The 21,810-nt window shown below is 51.1% G+C and overlaps 1 protein-coding gene across 1 annotated transcript in view; it reads left to right on the forward strand.

Annotated features, from left to right (window-relative positions):
- LOC139758851 (gamma-interferon-inducible lysosomal thiol reductase-like) overlaps window positions 1-11,153 on the forward strand; it is a 28,725-nt gene extending 17,572 nt beyond the window's left edge. The window contains exons 4-5 of the mRNA XM_071680714.1: window positions 2,952-3,098; window positions 10,858-11,153. Of these exons, the coding sequence (XP_071536815.1) occupies window positions 2,952-3,098; window positions 10,858-11,001 (291 nt within the window). The 3' untranslated portion in view covers window positions 11,002-11,153. The remainder of the gene's footprint in view (window positions 1-2,951; window positions 3,099-10,857) is intronic.
- Window positions 11,154-21,810: the final 10,657 nt, after the last annotated feature.

The following is a 21,810-nucleotide window of genomic DNA, read 5'->3' on the forward strand; positions in this document are numbered from 1 at the left end:
GGTAGTGCAGCAGACAGGTAGTACAGCAGACAGGTAGTGCAGCTGATAGGTAGCGCAGCAGAGAGATAGTGCAGCAGACAGGTAGTGCAGGAGACAGGTAGCGAAGCAGACAGGTAGTGCAGCAGACAGGTAGCGCAGCAGACAGGTAGTGCATCAGACAGGTAGCGCAGCAGACAGGTAATGCAGCTGATAGGTAGCGCAGCAGACACTGAGTGCAGCAGACAGGTAGTGCATCAGACAGATAGCGCAGCAGACAGGTAGTGCAGCAGACAGGTAGTGCAGCAGACAGGTAGGGAAGCAGACAGATAGCGCAGCAGACAGGTAGCGCAGAAGACAGTTAGAGCAGCAGACAGGTAGCGAAGCAGACAGGTAGCGCAGCAGATAGGAAGCATAGCAGACAGGTAGTGCAGCAGACAGGTAGTGCAACAGACAGGAAGTTCGTGCAGCAGACAGGTAGTGCAGCAGACAGGTAGTTCGTGCAGCAGAGAGGTAGTGCAGCAGACAGGTAGTGCAACAGACAGATAGCGCAGCAGACAGGTAGTGCAGCAGACAGGTAGCGCAGCAGACAGGTAGTGCAGCAGACAGGTAGTGTAGCAGATAGGTAGCGCAGCAGGCAGGTAGTGCTGCAGACACGTAGCGCAGCAGACAGGTAGTGCAGCAGACAGGTAGTGCAGCAGACAGGTAGTTCGTGCAGCAGACAGGTAATGCAGCAGACAGGTAGTTCGTGCAGCAGACAGATAGTGCAGCAGACAGGTTGTGCAACAGACAGGTAGCGCAGCATATAGGTAGTGAATCAGACAGGTAGCGCAGCAGATAGGTAGCGCAGCAGACAGGCAGTGCAGCAGACAGGTAGTTCGTGCAGCAGACAGGTAGTGCAGCAGACAGGTAGAGCAACAAACAGGTAGCACAGCAGACAGGTAGCGCAGTAGACAGGTAGTGCAGCAGACAGTTAGCGCACCAGATAGGTAGCGCAGCAGACAGGTAATGCATCAGATAGGTAGCGCTGCAGGCAGGTAGTGCAGCAGACAGGTAGCGCAGCAGACAGGTAGTGCAGCAGACAGGTAGTTCGTGCAGCAGACAGGTAATGCAGCAGACAGGTAGTTCGTGCAGCAGACAGGTAGTGCAGCAGACAGGTTGTGCAACAGACAGGTAGCGCAGCATACAGGTAGTGAATCAGACAGGTATCGCAGCAGATAGGTAGCGCAGCAGACAGGCAGTGCAGCAGACAGGTAGTTCGTGCAGCAGACAGGTAGTGCAGCAGACAGGTAGAGCAACAAACAGGTAGCACAGCAGACAGGTAGCGCAGTAGACAGGTAGTGCAGCAGACAGGTAGTGCAGCAGACAGGTAGCGCAGCAGACAGGTGATGCAGCAGACAGTTAGCGCACCAGATAGGTAGCGCAGCAGACAGGTAATGCATCAGATAGGTAGCGCTGCAGGCAGGTAGTGCAGCAGACAGGTAGCGCAGCAGACAGGTAGTGCAGCAGACAGGAAGCCGCACTAGATAGGTAGCGCAGGTAGAGAGGTAGTGCAGCACACAGGTAGCGAAGCAGACAGGTAGGGCAGCGGATAGGTAGAGCAGCAGACAGATAGTGCAGCAGAGAGGTAGCGCAGCAGACATGTAGTGCAGCAGACAGGTAGTGCAGCAGCAGGTAGTGCAGCAGACAGGTAGCGCAGCGGATAGGTAGGGCAGCAGACGGGTAGTGCAGCAGACAGGTAGCGCAGCAGACAGGTAGTGCAACAGACAGGTAGCCGTAGCAGATAGGTAGCGCAGGAGACAGGTAGTGCAGCAGACAAGTATTGCAGCTGACAGGTAGTTCGTGCAGCAGACAGATAGTGCAGCAGACAGGTAGTTCGTGCAGCAGACAGGTAGTGCAGCAGACAGGTAGAACAGCAGGCAGGTAGTGCAGCACACAGGTAGTGCAGCACACAGGTAGTGCAGCAGACAGGTAGTGCAGCACACAGGTAGTGCAGCAGACAGGTAGTGCAGCAGACAGGTAGCGCAGCAGATAGGTAGCGCAGCAGACAGGTAGTGCAGCAGACAGGTAGTGCAGCAGACATCACTGAAGAAGATACGTCTTTACATATGGGATAATGTTAGTGGCATAGTGGAGAGAGATGCAACTTTGCCTCAACACACCATTACAGATGTACATTCTTGAACACAATTTTTCAACTTTTTTGGTCGAGGAATCCTGGAAGCAGCATACGATACTCGCTGGAGCCTTGATCTCCATCCAGTTTTCCCTTCGTTCTGTGGGTCACAATGTTATACCTTCATGAAGGTCTGTTTGACAACCAAGAACCAAACTCAAGTTCTGCAAAACAGATCTATTTGTCAAGTAATACCCAGAGGCCTTCTATGTACCCAGAGGGCTTCTATGTACCCAGAGGGCTTCTATGTACCCAGAGGGCTTCCATATACCCAGAGGGCTTCCATATACCCAGAGGGCTTCCATATACCCAGAGGGCTTCCATATACCCAGAGGGCTTCCATAACTTTGTTTTTCGAATCATCACAAATTTTTTCAGAACGTCTGAGGATGTGTCCAGATCGCCTGTGTTCCAGGGACCCTCGGCTGAAGAACAGAACTCAAGAAGTATCTTCTGTTTTGCATTTTACATATCCACTATGGCTTCTTCTGTCCCCCTCCTGTCCACTCTGGCTTCTTCTGTCCCCCTTCTGTCCAACTAATTAGAAAGAAAAAGAAAGCCAATATCAGGTCGTATTGAAAATTCCATTTTTCCTTTCTTATTTTCTGACACTGAAGTGATGACCAGGATTTTGCAGTCTTCACGTACAAGTGTAATGTGCGAGGAGTGGCCAGTTCCTCCTCCAGCAGTTAAAACATTGCGAAGAATACTTTCTTCATGAAGTCATAGGCGTCTGAATTACCGAGTGCAGCTGATAAAGTCATTCACGACTAATACACCCACCATTACTGTACTACAGTGTGCGGCGTCTGTGGGGGCTGACTGGGGCCCGCTGGACCAGTGCGTCAACTCGCTGGAAGGCCAGAACCTGCTGCACGACGTGGCCCTCCAGCAGGAGCAGCTCGACCCTCCACTCTACTTCGTCCCATGGATCATTGTCAACGATGTAAGTCACGCGATGCCACTAGGAGAGAACACTCAGCTGGTCCCATCATAACGTTTTAAATAGGAAGATAACATCTGAGTTACAGACAGTACCATCACTAGGTCATCAAGGGTCCCAGACAGTACCATCACTAGGTCATCAAGGGTCCCAGGCAGTACCATCACTAGGTCATCAAGGGTCCCAGGCAGTACCATCACTAGGTCATCAAGGGTCCCAGACAGTACCATCACTACTTCATCAATGGTCCCAGACAGTACCATCACTACGTCATCAAGGGTCCCAGACAGTACCATCACTAGGTCATCAAGGGTCCCAGACAGTACCATCACTAGGTCATCAAGGGTCCCAGACAGTACCATCACTAGGTCATCAAAGGTCCCAGACAGTAACACCAGTAAGTCATCAAGAGTCCCAGACAGTACCATCACTAGGTCATCAAGGGTCCCAGACAGTACCATCACTAGGTCATCAAGGGTCCCAGACAGTACCGTCACAAGGTCATCAAAGGTGCCAGACAGTACCGTCACTAGGTCGTCAAGAGTCCCAAACAGTACCATCACCAGGTCATCAAGGGTCCCAGACAGTAACATCACTAGGTCATCAAGGGTCCCAGACAGTACCATCATTTAATCATCAAGGATCCCAGACAGTACCATCACTCAGTCATCAAGGGTCCCAGACAGTAACATCACTAGGTCATCAAGGGTCCCAGACAGTAACATCACTAGGTCATCAAGAGTTCCAGACAGTACCATCATTAGGTCATCAAGGGTCCCAGACAGTACCATCACCAGGTCATCAAGGGTCCCAGACAGTACCATCATTTAATCATCAAGGATCCCAGACAGTACCATCACTCAGTCATCAAAGGTCCCAGACAGTGCCACCAAAAGGTCATCAAGGGTCCCAGACAGTAACATCGCTAGGTCATCAAGAGTCCCAGACAGTACCATCATTAGGTCATCAAGGATCCCAGACAGTACCATCATTAGGTCATCAAGGGTCCCAGACAATACCATCATTAGGTTATCGAGGATCCCAGACAGTACCATCACCAGGTCATCAAGGGTCCCAGACAGTAACATCACTAGGTCATCAAGAGTCCCAGACAGTACCATCATTAGGTCATCGAGGATCCCAGACAGTACCATCACCAGGACATCAAGGGTCCCAGACAGTACCGTCACTAGGTCATCAAAGGTCCCAGACATTACCATCACTAGGTCATCAAGGATCCCAGACAGTACCATCACCAGGTCATCAAGGGTCCCAGACAGTACCATCATTTAATCATCAAGGATCCCAGACAGTACCATCACTCAGTCATCAAAGGTCCCAGACAGTGCCACCAAAAGGTCATCAAGGGTCCCAGACAGTAACATCACTAGGTCATCAAGAGTCCCAGACAGTAACATCACTAGGTCATCAAGAGTCCCAGACAGTACCATCATTAGGTCATCAAGGATCCCAGACAGTACCATCATTAGGTCATCAAGGATCCCAGACAGTACCATCACCAGGTCATCAAGGGTCCCAGAGAGTACATCATTTAATCATCAAGGATCCCAGACAGTACCATCACTCAGTCATCAAAGGTCCCAGACAGTGCCACCAAAAGGTCATCAAGGGTCCCAGACAGTACCATCACTAGGTCATCAAGGGACCCAGACAGTACCGTCACTAGGTCATCAAAGGTCCCAGACATTACCATCACTAGGTCATCAAGGGACCCAGACAGTACCGTCACTAGGTCATCAAGGGACCCAGAGAGTACCGTCACTAGGTCATCAAAGGTCCCAGACATTACCATCACTAGGTCATCAAGGGACCCAGACAGTACCGTCACTAGGTCATCAAGGGACCCAGACAGTACCATCACTAGGTCATCAAGGGACCCAGACAGTACCGTCACTAGGTCATCAAAGGTCCCAGACATTACCATCACTAGGTCAGCAAGGGTGCCAGACAGTACCATCACTAGGTCATCAAGGATCGCAGACAGTACCATCACTACGTCATCAAAGATCCCAGACAGTACCATCACTAGGCCATCAAGGGTCCCAGGCAGTAGCATCACTAGGTCATCAAGAATCCCAGGCAGTAGCATCACTAGGTCATCAAGGGTACCAGACAGTACCATCACTAGGTCATCATGGGTACCAGACAGTACTATCACTAGGTCATCAAGAATCCCAGGCAGTACCATCACTAGGTCATCAAGGGTCCAAGACAGTACCATCATTAAGTCATCAAGGATCCCACACAGTACCATCACCAGGTCATGAAGGGTACCCGACAGTACCATCATTAGGTTATCAAGGATCCCAGACAGTACCATCACTAGGTGATCAAGGATCGCAGACAGTACCATCACTACGTCATCAAAGACCCCAGACAGTACCATCACTAGGTCATCAAGGATCGCAGACAGTACCATCACTACGTCATCAAAGACCCCAGACAGTACCATCACTAGGCCATCAAGGGTCCAAGACAGTACCATTAGTAGGTCATGTCATCAAGGTTTCCAGACAGTACCCTAACTAGGTCGTCAAGCGTCCCAGACAGTACCATCACTAGGTCATCATGGGTCCCAAACAGTACCATCACTAGGTCATCAAGGATCCCAGACAGTACCATCACTACGTCATTAAAGATCCCAGACAATACCATCTCTAGGCCATCAAGGGTCCAAGACAGTACCATCACGAGGTCATCAAGGATCCCAGACAGTACCATCACCAGGTCATCAAGGGTACCAGACAGTACCATCACTAGGCCATCAAAGGTCTCAGTCAGTACCATCATCAGGTCATCAAGGGTCCCAGACAGTACCATCACAAGGTCATCAAGGATACCAGACAGTAACACCACTAGGTCATAAAAGGTCCCAGACAGTACCATCAATAGGTTATCAAGGGTCCCAGACAGTACCATCACTAGGTCATCAAGGGACATAGGCAGTACCATCACCAGGTCATCAAAGGTCCCAAACAGTGCCATCAAACGGTCATCAAGGGTACCAGATAATACCATCACTACGTCATCATGGGTCCCAGACAGTACCATCACTAGGTCATCAAGCGTCTCAGACAGTACCATCACTAGGACATCAAGTATCCTAGACAGTACCAACACCAGGTCATCAAGGGTCCCAGACAGTACCAACACCAGGTCATCAAGGGTCCCAGACAGTACCATCACTAGGTTATCAAGGGTCCCAGACAGTACCATCATTAGGTCATCAAGGGTCCCAGACAGTACCATCCCTAGGTCATCAAGGGTCCCAGACAGTACCATCAGTAGGTCATCAAGGATCCCAGACAGTGCCATCAATAGGTCATGTCATCAAGGGTTTCAGACAGTAGCATCACTAGGTCATCAAGGGTCCCAGACAGTACCATCACCAGGTCATGAAGGATCCCGGACAGTACCATCAATAGGTCATCAAGGATCCCAGACAGTACCATTACTAGGTCATCAAGGGTTCCACACAGTACTATCACTAGGTCATCAAGGGTTCCAGACAGTACCGTCACTAGGTCGTCAAGCGTCCAAGACAGTACCATCGCTAGGTGATGAAGGGTCCCAGACAGTGCCATCACTAGGTCATCAAGGATCCCGGACAGTACCATCACTACGTCATCAAAGGTCCCAGTCATTACCATCATCAGGTCATTAAGGGTCCCAGACGGGACCACCAGTAGGTCATCAAAGGTCCCAAACAGCACCATCACTAGGTCATCAAGGTTCCTAGACATTACCATCACTAGGTCATGAAGGTTCATAGGCAGTACCATCACTAGGACATCAAAGGTCCTACACAGTGCCATCAAAAGGTCATCAAGGTTCCCAGACATTACCATCACTAGGTCATGAAGGTTCATAGGCAGTACCATCACTAGGTCATGAAGGTTCATAGGCAGTACCATCACTAGGTCATCAAAGTCCCACACAGTGCCATCAAAAGGTCATCAAGGTTCCCAGACATTGCCATCACTAGGTAACCAGAGGTCCCAGATAATACCATCACTAGGTCATCAAGGGTCCCAGACAGTAACATCACTAGGTCATCAAGAGTCCCAGACAGTACCATCACTAGGTCATCAAGGGTCCCAGATAATACCATCACTAGGTCATCAAGGGTCCCAGACAGTAACATCACTAGGTCATCAAGAGTCCCAGACAGTACCATCACTAGGTCATCAAGGGTCCCAGACAGTAACAACACTAGGTCATCAAGGATCCCAGACAGTACCATCACAAGGCCATTAAGAGTCCCAGACAGTACCATCATTAGGTCATCAAGGATCTCAGACAGTACCATCACCAGGTTATCAAGGGTTTCAGACAGTACCATCATTAGGTCATCACGGATCCCAGACAGTACCATCACCAAGTCATCAAGGGTCCCAGACAGTACCATCACCAGGTAATCAAGGTTCCCAGACAGTACCATCACTAGGTCATTAATGTTCCCAGACAGTACCATCACCAGGTCATCAAGAATCCCAGACAGTGCCAACACTAGGTCATTAAGGATCCCAGACAGTACCATCACCAGGTCATCAAGAATCCCAGATAGTGCCATCAGTAGGTCATGTCATCACGGGTTCCAGACAGTATTGTGACGAGGTCGTCAAGGGTCCCAGACAGTACCATCACTAGGTCATCAAGGGTCCAAGACAGTACAATCACTAGGTCATGAAGGGTCCCAGACAGTACCATCACTAGGTTATCATGTGTCCCAGACTGTACCATCACTAGGACATCAAGGATCCCAGACAGTACTATCACCAGGTCATCAAGGGTCCCAGACAGTACCATCACTAGGTCATCAAGGGTCCCAGACAGTACCATCACTAGGTCATCAAGTGTCCCAGACTACCATCATTAGGTCATCAAGGGTCCCAGACAGTACTATCACCAGGTCATCAAGGGTCCCAGACAGTACCATCACTAGGTCATCAAGGGTCCCAGACAGTACCATCACTAGGTCATCAAGGGTCCCAGACAGTACTATCACCAGGTCATCAAGGGTCCCAGACAGTACCATCATTAGGTCATCAAAGGTCATGCCACGGCTTTATAAAATGAATTAAAAACATCCAAATATTACTTCATATTTGAAACATTAGGGAAACTGACAGAATTAAATTTTCGGGAGAATAAAAGGATGTTTTGAAAGGTAGTAAACAAAGTGCGTAAGACAAATGAACAAATGGGAACGTATGTGAAGGGGCTAATGGGGAGGTGATAACAAGTAGTGTTGGTGTTAGAGGGAGATGGAGTGAGTATATTGAAGGTTTGTGGAATATGTTTGATGATAGAGTGGCAGATATAGGGTGTTTTCGTCGAGGTGGTGTGCAAAGTGAGAGGGTTATGGAGAATAATTTGGCAAACAGAGAAGCGTTAGTAAAAGCTCTGAGGAAGGTGAAAGCCGGCAAGGCACCGGGTTTGGATGGTATTGCACTGGAATTAAGTAAAAAAGGGGGTGACTTTATTGTTGACTGATTGGAGAGGTTATTTAATGTATGTATGACTCATGGTGAAGTGCTTGAGGATTGGCGGAATGCTTCCATAGTTCCATTGTACAAAGGCAAAGGGGACAAAGGTAAGTGCTAAAATTACAGAGGTATAAGTTTGTTGAGTATTCCTTGGAAATTATATGGGAGGGTATTGACTGAGAGGGTTAAGGCAAGTACAAAACATCAGATTTGGGGAGAGCAGTGTGGTTTCAGAAGTGGTAGAGGATGTGTGGATCAGGTGTTTGCTTTGAAGAATGTGTGTGAGAAATACTTCGAAAAGCAAATAGATTTGTATATAGCATTTATGGATCTGGAGAAGGCATATGATAGTGTTCATAGACATGCTCTGTGGAATGTATTAAGAATATATGGTGTGGGAGACAAGTTGTTAGAAGCAGTGAAAAGTTTTTATCGAGGATGTAAGGCATGTGTACGTGTAGGAAGAGAGGAAAGTGATTGGTTCTCAGTGAATGTAGGTTTGCGGCAGGGGTGTGTGATGTCTCTATGGTTGTTTAATTTGTTTATGGATGGGGTTGTTAGGGACGTGAATGCGAGAGTTTTTGAAAAAGCTGCAAGTATGCAGTCTGTTGTGGATGAGAGAGCTTGGGAAGTGAGTCAGTTGTTGTTCGCTGATGATACAGCGCTGGTGGCTGATTCCTGTAAGAAACTGTAGAAGCTGATAACTGATTCCTGTGAGAAACTCAGAAGCTGGTGAATGTGTTTGGTAAAGTGTGTGAAAAAAGAAAGTTGAAAGTAAATGTAAATAAGAGCAAGGTTATTAGGTACAGTAGGGTTGAGGGACAAGTCAATTGGGAGGTAAGTTTGAATGGAGAAAAACTGGAGGAAGAGAAGTGTTTTAGATATCTTGGAATGGATTTGGCAGCGGATGGAACCATGGAAGCGGAAGTGAATTATAGGGTTTGGGAGGGGGCGAACATTCTGGGAGCCTTGAAGAATGTGTGCAACTCAAGAAAATTATCCCGAAAAGCAAAAATGGATATGTTTGAAGGAATACTTGTTCCAACAATGTTGTATGGTTGCGAGACGTGGGCTATGCACAGAGTTGTGCGAAGGAGGGTGAATATGCTGGAAATGAGATGTTTGAGGACAATATGTGATGTGAGGTGGTTTGATAGAGTAAGTAATAATAGGGTAAGAGAGATGTGTGTGTGGTAATAAGAAGAGTGTGGTTGAGAGAGAAGAAGAGGGTGTTTTGAAATGGTTCGGTCACATGGAGAAAATGAGTGAGGAAAGATTGACAAAGAGGATATATGTGTCAGAGGTGGAGGGAACGAGGAGAAGTCGGAGACCAAATTGGAGGTGGAAAGATGGAGTGAAAAAGATTTTGAGTTATCGGGGCCTGGACATGCAGGAGGATGAAAGGCGTGCAAGGAATAGAGTGAATTGGAACGATGTGGTATACCGGGGTCGACGTACTGTCAATGGATTGAACCAGGGCATTTGAAGCGTCTGGGGTAAACTATGGAAAGTTTTGTGGGGCCTGGATGTGGAAAGGGAAGCTGTGGTTTCGGTGCATTATTACATGACAGCTAGAGACTGAGTGTGAACGAATGGGGCCTTTGTTGTCTTTCCTAGCGCTACCTCGCACAAATGAGGGGGGAGGGGGTTGTTATTCCATGTGTCGCGAGGTGGCGATGGGAATGAATAAAGGCAGACAGTATGAATTATGTACATGTGTATATATGTATATGTCTGTGTGTGTATATATATGTGTACACTGAGATGTATAGGTATGTATATGTGCGTGTGTGGACGTGTATGTATATACATTTGTATGTGGGTGGGTTGGGCCATTCTTTCGTCTGTTTCCTTGCGCTACCTCGCTAACGCGGGAGACAGCGACAAAGGAAAATAATATAATATAATATATATATATATATATATATATATATATATATATATATATATATATATATATATATATTTTTTTTTTTTTTTTCTTTTCTTTTTAAACTATTCGCCATTTCCCGCGTTAGCGAGGTAGCATTAAGAACAGAGGACTGGGCCTTTGAGGGAATACCCTCACCTGGCCCAATTCTCTGTTCCTTCTTTTGGAAAATTAAAAAAAAAAAAAAAAAAGGGAGATAGTAATGAATTCATGTCTGTCTATATAGAAAGGTAATTGTGTTAATCGTTGAACAAATATTGAAGTTTAGGTAAGTATGAGCGACTTGTAAAGTGTGGATAATTCCTTGTTATCACGTGTGCAGGTGTTCAGCGAGGAGCAGGTAGCCGAGTGTCAGACTGACCTGAAGAAGGTGGTGTGTGAGTTATACACGGGCCCGCCGCCCGAGCCATGTGCCAACCTTGAACCTGTCCATCGCCCTGCAGCCAGGCGGGTCACTGTGGCTTAAAGCTGTGCTTCCAAGCCTCTGTGCGTTGTGATCCCTCGCTTCTCTTGATTACCTGACATTTTACATATCTTCTTGACTTGAGAAGAAACTATATCTAAATATATGTTATATTTGTGGGATTACATAACAATAAAGAAAAACGAACAAAATAATCTAATATTCCTGAAGCATTAAAATGTTACCTTTACCACATTTTTGACCCAACATGCCATGTGGATGGTTCTGCGTACCACAGGCTGGGAGGCTATGAGTACAAGGGATCGAACCCCCTTTCCTCATCACGTCATGACCTAGTTGGTCAACAGCAGGTGTTGTGTTCATAAGGATTACAGTGCCCTTGCCCCCATACAGTGCCCTCACTCCCATACAGTGCCATCACCCCCATACAGTGCCCTCACCCCCATACAATGCCCTCACCCCTATACTGTGCCCTTACCCCCATACAGCACCCTCACTCCCATACAGTGCCGTCAACCCCATACAGTGCCCTCACCCCCATACTGTGCCACCACCACTATACAGTGCCCTGACCCCAATACTGTGCCATCACCACCATACAGTGCTCTTACCCCTATACAGTGCTCCCTGACGCCCATACAGTGCCCTCACCCCCATACAGTGCCCATACCCCCATATAGTGCCATCGCCACCATACAGTGCCCTCACCCCCATACAGTACCATCACCACCATACAATGCCCTGACCCCCATACTGTGCCCTTACTCCCATAGTGTGCCCTGACCCCCATACAGTGCCCTCACCACCATACAGTGCCCTCACCTTCATATAGTGCCCTCACCCGATACAGTGCCCTTACCGCCATACATTGCCCTCACTCCCATGAATTGCCCTCACCCCCATACAGTGCCCTCACCCCCATACAGTGCTCTCACCACCATACAGTGCCCTCACTCCAATAAAGTGCCCTAACCCCTATACACTGCCCTCACCCCCATACAGTGCCCTTACCCCCATTCAGTGACCTCACCACCATACAGTGCCCTGACCTCCATACAGTGCCCTCACCACCATACAGTGCCCTCACCCCATACAGTGCCCTCGCCCCCATACAGTGTCCTCACCCCCATAAATTGCCCTCACCCCCATACAGTGCCCTCATCCCTCTACAGTGCTCTCACCACCATACAGTGCCCTCACCCCATAGAGTGCCCTAACCCCTATACAGTGCCCTCAGCCCCATACAGTGCCCTCATCCCCATACAGTGCCCTTACCCCATACAGTTACCTCACCACCATACATTGCCGTCACCCACATACAGTGCCCTCCCCACTATTCAGTGCCCTCACCCCATACAGTGCCCTCGCCCCCATACAGTGCCCTCACCCCCATACAGTGCCCTCAACAACATACAGTGCCCTCACCCCCATACAGTGCCCTCACCCCCATAGGGTGCCCTCACCACAATACATTGCCCTTACCCCCATACAGTGCCCTCACTCCCATACAGTGCCCTCACCACCATACAGTGCCCTTACCCCATGAAGTGCCCTCAAAACCATAAAGTGCCTTCACCACCCTACAGTGCCCTCACCACCATACAGTGCCCTCACCCCATACAGTGCCCTCGCCCCTATACAGTGTCCTGACCCCCATAAATTGCCCTCACCCCCATACAGTGCCCTAATCCCTCTACAGTGCTCTCACCATCATACAGTGCCCTCACCCCTACACAGTGCCCTCACCCATACAGTGCCCTCACCACCATACAGTGCCCTCACCTCCATACAGTGACCTCACCCCCATAAATTGCCCTCATCCCCATACAGTGCCCGCACCCCCATACGGCGCTCTCACCACCATACAGTGCCCTCACCCCATACAGTGCCCTAACACCAATACAGTGCCCTCAGCCCCATACAGTGCCCTCACCCCCATACAGTGCCCTTACCCCCATACAGTTACCTCACCACCATACAGTGCCCTCACCTCCATACAGTGCCCTTAACCCCAAACAGTGACCTCACCACCATACAGTGCCCTCACCACTATGCAGTGCCCTCAACCCACACAGTGCCCTCGTCCCCATACAGTGCCCTCACCCCCATACAGTGCCCTCAACAACATACAGTGCCCTCACCCCCATACAGTGCCCTCACCCCCATACAGTGCCCTCACCACCATACATTGCCCTTACCCCCATACAGTGCCCTCACTCCCATACAGTGCCCTCACCACCATACAGTGCCCTCACCCCATGCAGTGCCCTCAAAACCATACAGTGCCCTCACCACCCTACAGTGCCCTCACCCCATACAGTGACCTCACCCAAATACAGTGACTTCACCACCATACAGTACCCTCACTCCTATACAGTGTCCTCACCCCCATACAATGCCATTGCCCCCATACAGTGCCCTCACCTCCATACAGTGCAATTACCCCCATAAAGTGACCTCACCACCATACAGTGCCCTGATCCCCATACAGCGCCCTCACCACTATACAGTGCCCTCACCCCATACACTGCCCTCGCCCCCATACAGTGCCCTCACCCCCACACAGTGCCCTCATACAACATAAGGTGCTCTCATCCCCATACAGTACCCTCACCCCATACAGTGCCCTCACCACCATACATTGCCCTCACCCCATACAGTGCCCTCACCCCCATGCAGTGCCCTCAACACCATACAGTACCCTCACTCCCATACAGTGTCCTCACCCCCATACAATGCCCTTGCCACCATACAGTGTCCTCACCCCCATACAGTGCCCTTAGCACCATACAATGCCCTCACCCCCATAGAGTGCCCTCACCAACCTACATTGCCCTCACCCCATACAATGCCCTCACCCCCATAAAATGACCTCATCCCCATACAGTACCCTCACTCCCATACAGTGTCCTCATCCCCATACAGTGCCCTCACCCCCATACAGTGCCCTCACCCCCATGCAGTGCCCTCAACACCATACAGTGTCCTCACCACCCTACAGTGCCCTCACCCCATCCAGTGCCCTCATCCCCATAGAATGACCTCACCACCATACAGTACCCTCACTCCCATACAGTGTCCTCACCCCCATACAGTGCCCTTGCCCCCATACAGTGCCCTCACCCCCATACGGTGCCTTTAACACCATACAATGCCCTCACCCTCATACAGGCCCTCACCCCTATACAGTGCCCTCACCACCATAGAGTGCCCTCACCACAATACAGTGTCCTCACCCCATACAGTGCCCTCACCCCCATACAGTGCCCTCAGAACCATACAGTGCCCTTACCCCCATAAAGTGCCTTCACGACCATATAATGCCCGTACCCCTATACAGCGCCCTCATCCCCATACAGTGACCTCACCACCATACAGTGTCCTCACCCCATACTGTGTCCTCACCCCCATACAATGCCCTTGCCCCCATTCAGTGCCCTCACCCCCATACAGTGCCCTTAGGACCATACAATGCCCTCACCCCCATACAACGCCCTCACAAGCATACAGCGCCCTCACCCCCATACGGTGCCCTCAACCCCATACAGTGCCCTTAGGACCATACAATGCCCTCACTCCCATACAGGCCCTCACCCCCATACATTGCCCTCACCACCATACAGTGCCCTCACCACCATAGAGTGAACTCACCACCATACAGTGTCCTCACCCCCATACAGTGCCCTTACCCCCATACAGTGCCCTCACCAACATACAGTGCCTTCACCCCAATACAGTGCCTTCACCACCATACAGTGCTATCACCACCATACAGTGCCCTCACCCCCTTACAGTGCCTTCTCCCCATACAGTGACTTCACCACCATACAGTGCCCTCACCTCTATACAGTGCCCTCACCAACATACAGTGCACTTATCACCATACAGTTCCCTCACCACCATACAGTACCCTCACCCCGTAGAGTGCCCTCACCCCCATACAGTGCCCTCACCACCATACAGTGCCCTCATCCCCCATACAGTGACCTCACCACCATACAGTGCCCTCACCACCATACAGTGCCCTCACCTTTATACAGTGCCTTCATCCACATATAGTGCCTTCACCACCATACAGTGCCCTCACCCCATACTGTGCCCTCACTACCATACAACGCCCTCACCCCCATAAAGTGCCCTCACCACCATTCAGTAACTTCATCAACATACAATGCCCATCACCACCATACAAAGAACTCACCACCATACAGTTCCCTCACCACCATAAAGTGCCATCACCTCCATACAGTGACCCCACCACGATAAAGTGTGCTCAACACCATAGAGTGCCCTCACCACCATACAGTGCTGTGACCGCCAAACAGTCCTCTCACCACCATACAGTAACCTCATCACCATACAGTGCACTCACCCCCATAGTGCCCTCACCCACATACAGTGCCCTCACCACCATACAGTGCCCTCTCCACCATAGAGTGCCCTCACCCCCAAACAGTGCCCTCACCCCCATACAGTGCCCTCACCGCCATAGAGTGCTCTCAACCCCTTAGAGTGACCTCAACAACGTACAGTGCCATCACCCCTATACAGTGCCCTCATCCCATTACAGTACCTCTCCACCATATAGAGCCCTCACCCACATACAGTGACCTTATCACCATACATTGCCCTCACCTCCGTACAGTGCCATACCTCGATACAATATCATCATCCTTATACAATGCCTTCAACCCCATGCAGTGCCCTCACTACCATGCATTGCCATCACCACCATACAGTGCTCACACCCACATAGAGTGCTCTCACCCCCATTCAATGCCCTTAACGCCATACAGTGCCCTAGTCACCATACAGTGCCCTCATCCCCAAACAGTGTCCTCACCCCTATACAGTGCTCTCACCACCATAGAGTGCCCTCACCATCATACAGTGCCCTCACCACCATATAGTGCCCTCACCCCCATACAGTGCCCTCACCCCCATACAGTGCCCTCAAAACCATGCAGCGCCCTCACCGCCAAACAGTACCTTCACCCCCATACAGTGTCCTCACCCCCATACAGTGCCCTCACCCCCATTGAGTGCCCTCACCCCCATAGAGTGCCCTCACCCCCATAAAGTGAACTCTCCAACATACAATGCCCTCACCCTCATACAGTACCCTCACCACCATACAGTGACCTCAGCCCCATACAGTGCCCTCACCACCGTACTGTGATATCACTCCATACAGTGCCCTTAACACCCATACAGTGCTCTCAACCAAATATAAATGCCATCACCCTCTTGCAGTGCCCTCATCCCCATACAGTGCTATTAAAACCATACAGTGCCATCACTTCCATACAGTGCCCTCACCACCATACAGTGCCATTACCCCATACAGTGCCCTCACTCCCATACAGTGCTTTCACTCTCATAGAGTGCTATCACCCCCATACAGTGCCCTCACCACCATACAGTGCCCTCACCACCATACAGTGCCTTCACCACCAAAAAGTGCCCTCATACCCATTCAGTGCCCTCACCCCCATACAGTACCCTCACCCCCATAGAGTGCCCTCACCCCCATCAAGTGAACTCTCCAACATACAGTGCCCTCACCCCCATACAGTACTCTCACCACCATACAGTGACCTCACCCCAATACAGTGCCCTCACCACCATAGAGTGCCTTTAACCCCATAGCGTGCCCTCACCACCATACTGTAATATCACCCCCCATACAGCGCCCTTAACACCCATGCAGTGCCCTCACCACAATATAGTGCCCTCACCCCCATACAAAGCCATCACCCTCATACAGTGTCCTCGTCCCCATACAGTGCTTTTAAAACCATACACTGCCATCACCTCCAGACAGTGCCCTCACCCCCATACAGTGCCCTCACCAACATACAGTGCCCTAATCACCATAGAGTGCCCTCAACCCCATAGAGTGCCCTCATCACCGGACAGTGCAATCACCCATACAGTGCCCTCACCACCATACATTGCCCTCACCACCATATAGTGCCCTCACCACCCTGCAGTGCCCTCATCTCCATACAGTGCAGTCACTACAATACAGTGCACTCACCACCGTAAAGTGCCCTCACCCCGATACAGTGCCCTCACCCCTATAGAGTGACCTCACCACAATAAAGTGCTCTCACCCCCATCGAATGCCCTCACCACCATACAGTGACCTCACCATCATACAGTGACCTCACCATCATAGAGTGCCCTCACCAATATACAGTGTCGTCACCCCCATACAGTGACCTCACCACCATACAGTGCCTTAACCCCCATACAGTGCCCTAACCACCATACAGTGCTTTCGCCCCCACACAGTGACCTCGCCACCATAGTGTGCCCTCACCACCATACAGTGCCATCACCACCATACAATGTCATCACCACTATACACTGCCCTCACCACTATACAGTGCCCTCACCACCATACATTGCCCTCACCCCCATACAGTGCCCTCAACACCATACAGTGCCCTCACAAACATTCAGTGCCCTCACCACCATATAGTACCCTCACCCCCATACAGTGCCCTCAACCCCATACAGTGCGCTCACCACCGTAGAGTGCCATCACCCTCATACAGTGCCCTCATCACCACACAGTGCCCTCACCTCCATACAGTACCGTAACCACCACACAGTACCCTCCCCCCATACAGTGCCCTTACCCCTATACAGTGCCGTCACCACCATATAGTGCCATCCCCACCTCACAATGCCCTCACCCCCATACAGTGCCCTCACCCCATACAGTGCCCTCACTACCATAGAGTGCCCTCACCCACATACAGTGCCCTCACTACCGTACAGTGGCATCACCACCATACAGTGCCCTCAGCACCGTACAGTGCCGTCACCACCATACAGTGCCCTTACTCCCCATACAGTACTCTCACAACCATACAGTGCCCTCACCACTGTTTGGTGCAATCACCCTCATACAGTCCTTTCACCTCCATAGTGCTCTCACTACCATACAGTGCCCTCACCCCATACAGTGCCCTCACCTCCATAAAGTGCCCTCACCCCCATACTGTGCCCTGCCCCCATACAGTGCCCTCACCATCACACAGTGCCCTCACCATCATACAGTGCCCTCACCACCATACAGTGCCCTCACCAACATACAGTGCCTTCACCACCATGCAGTGCCTTCCCCCCATACAGTGTCCTCACCCCCACAGAGTGCCCTCACTACCATACAGTTCCCTCATCACCATTCAGTACCCTCACCACTATACAATGCCATCACCACCATACAGTACCATCACCATCATACAGCACCCTCCCCCCATAAGATGACCTTACCCCTATACAGAGCTCTCACAACCATACAGTGCCATCAGCACCAGACAGTGCCCTCACCTGCATACAGTGCCCTCATCCCATAGAGTGTCCTCACCATCATAGAGTGCCATCACCCACATAGAGTGCCCTTTCCACCGTACAGTGTCGTCACCCCCATACAGTACCCTCGCCACCGTACAGTGCCATCACCACCATACAGTACCCTCACACCCGATACAGTACCCTCATCACCATACAGCACCTTCCTCCATACAATGCCCTTACCTCTATACAGTGCCTTCACCACCATACAGTGCCATCACCACCATACAGTGCCCTCACCTTCATACAGTGCTCTCACCCCATACAGTGCCCTCACTACCATACAGTGCCCTCACCCACATACAGTGCCCTCACCACCGTACAGTGTCATCACCCCCATACATTGCCCTCATCACCGTACAGTGCCCTCACTACCAAACAGTGTCATCACCCCCATACAGTACCCTCACCACCATAGAGTGTCCTCACCACTGTATGGTGCAATCACGCTCATAAAGTGCTTTCACCTACATACAGCGCTCTCACTACCATACAGTGCCCTCACCCCCATACAGTGACCTCACCACCATACAGTTCCCTCACCCCCATTCAGTGACCTCACCCCCATAGAGTGCCCTCAACACCATACAGTGTGCTCACCACCGTAGAGTGCCATCAACCCCATACAGTGCCCTCACCAGCATACAGTATCCTCACCACCATACAGTGCCCTCACCACCGTACAGTGCCATCGCCCTCATACAGTGCCCTCACTACCATACAGTGCCCTTACCCCATACAGTGCCCTCGTCCCCATACAGTGCCATCACCATCATAAAGTGCCCTTACCGCCATACAGTACTCTCACCACCAAACAGTGTCCTCACCTCCGTACAGTGCCATCACCCTCATACAGTGCTTTCACCCCCATACAGTGCCCTCACTACCATACAGTGCCCTCACCCCCATACAATGCACCCACCACCATACAGTGTTATCACCACCATACGGTGCCGTCACCCCCATACAGGGCCCACACCAGCATACAGTGCCATCGCAACCATAGAGTGCTCTAACCCCTATACAGTGACCTTAACACCATACAGTGCCCACACCACAATACAGTGCCCTCACCACCATACAATGCCCTCACACCCATACAGTGCCCTCACCACCATACAGTGCCCTCACCACCATACATTGCCCTCATCCCCATACAGTGCCCTTACCACCATACAGTACCCTCACCAGCATTCACTGCCCTCACGACCTTACAGTGCTCTCACCACCATATAGTGCCCTTACCCCCATACAGTGCCCTGACTACCATACAGTGCCCTCACCCCATTACAGTGCCCTCACTACCATACAGTGCTATCTCCACCATACAGTGACCTCACAACCATTCAGTGCCCTCACCTCCATACAGTGCTCTCACCACCACACAGTGCCCTCACCACCATACAGTGCCCTCAACCCGATACACTGCGCTCACCACCGTAGAGTGCCATCACCCCCATACAGTGCCTTCACCACTATACAGTGCCCTCACCTCCATAAAGTACCCTAAACACCATACAGTACCCTCCCCCATACAGTGCCCTTACCCATATGCAGTGCCCTCACCACCATATAGTGCCATCACCACCATACAGTGCCCTCATCCCATACAGTGCCCTTACCACCATAGAGTGCCCTCACCCACATACAGTGCCCTCACTACCATACAGTGCCTTCCCCACCGTACCATGTCATCACCCCCATACAGTGCCCTCAGCACCGTACAGTGCCCTCGCCACCATACAGTGCCCTCACCCCCATAGAGTACCCTCACCACCATACACGTGTCTTCACCACTGTATGGTGCAATCACCCTCATACAGTGCTTTCACCTCTATACGGTGCTCTCACTACCATACAGTACCCTCACCCCCATACAGTGCCCTCACCACCATACAGTGCTCTCACCACCATACAGTGCCCTCACCCCCATACAGTGCCCTCACCCCCATACAGTGCTCTCACCACCATACAGTACCCTCACCACCATACAGTGCTCTCACCACCATACAGTGCTCTCAACCCTTTACAGTGTGCTCACCACCGTAGAGTGCCATCACCTCCATACAGTGCCCTTACCATCATACAGTACCCTCAGCACTATACAGTGCCTTCACCACCGTACAGTACCACCACCCTCATACAGTGCTTTCACCCCCATACAGTGCCCTCACTACCATACAGGGCCCTCACCCCATACAGTGCCCTCATCCTCATACAGCGCCATCACCACCATAAAGTGCCCTTACCCCCATACAGTACCCTCACCACCATACACTGCCCTCTCCTCCGTACAGTGCCATCACCCTCATACAGTGCTTTCACCCCATACAGTGCCCCCACTACCATACAGTGCCCTCACCCCCATACAATGTACCCACCACCATACAGTGCCATCACCACCATACAGTGCCGTCACCCCCATACAAGGCCCTCGCCACCATACAGTGTCCTCAACTCCATACAGTGCGCTCACCACCGTAGATTACCCTCAACACCATACAGTGCCCTCACCACCGTATAGTGCCCTCGCAACCATAGAATGCTCTCACCCCCATACAGTGACCTTACAACAATACAGTGCCCACATCACCATACAGTGCCCTCATCCCATACAGTGCCCTTACCACCATAGAGTGCCCTCTACCAAATACAGTGCCCTCACCACCGTACAGTGTTATCACCCCTATACAGTGTCCTCACCCCCATACAGTGCCCTCACCCCCATACAGTGCCCTCACCACCATACAGTGCCCTCACCAACATATTTGTGCCCTCACCACCTTACAGTGCTCTCACCGCCATATAGTGCCCTCACCCCCATACAGTGCCCTGACTACCATACAATGCCCTCACCCCAATACAGTGCCCTCACCACCATACAGTGCTATCACCACCATACAGTGACCTCACCACCATTCAGTGCCCTCACCCCCATACAGTGCCCTGACTATCATACAGTGCCCTCACCCCAATACAGTGCCCTCACCTCCATACAGTGCCCTCACCACCACATAGTGCATTCACCACCATAGAGTGCCCTCAACCCCATACAGTGCGCTCACTACCGTAGAGTGCCATCACACCCGTACAGTGCCCTCACCACCATACAGTGCCCTCACCCCCATACAGTGCTCTCACCACCATATAGTGCCCTCGCCCCAATACAGTACCCTGAGTACCATACAGTGCCCTCACCCCAATACAGTGCCCTCACCACCATACAGTGCTATCACCACCATACAGTGCCCTCACCACCATTCAGTGCCCTCACCTCCATACAGTGCCCTCACCACCATACAGTGCCCTCTTCCCCACACAGTGCCTTCGCTACCATAGTGTGCCCTCACCATCGTACAGTGCCATCAACACCACACAGTGATTCACCCTATACAGTGCCCTCACCCCTATACAGTGCCCTCACCCTCATGCAGTGCATTCACCACCATACAGTGTCTTCACTCCCATAAAGGGCTCTCACCA

This window comes from Panulirus ornatus, chromosome 31 (assembly GCF_036320965.1).
Source record: "Panulirus ornatus isolate Po-2019 chromosome 31, ASM3632096v1, whole genome shotgun sequence".
Lineage (NCBI taxonomy): Eukaryota > Metazoa > Arthropoda > Malacostraca > Decapoda > Palinuridae > Panulirus > Panulirus ornatus.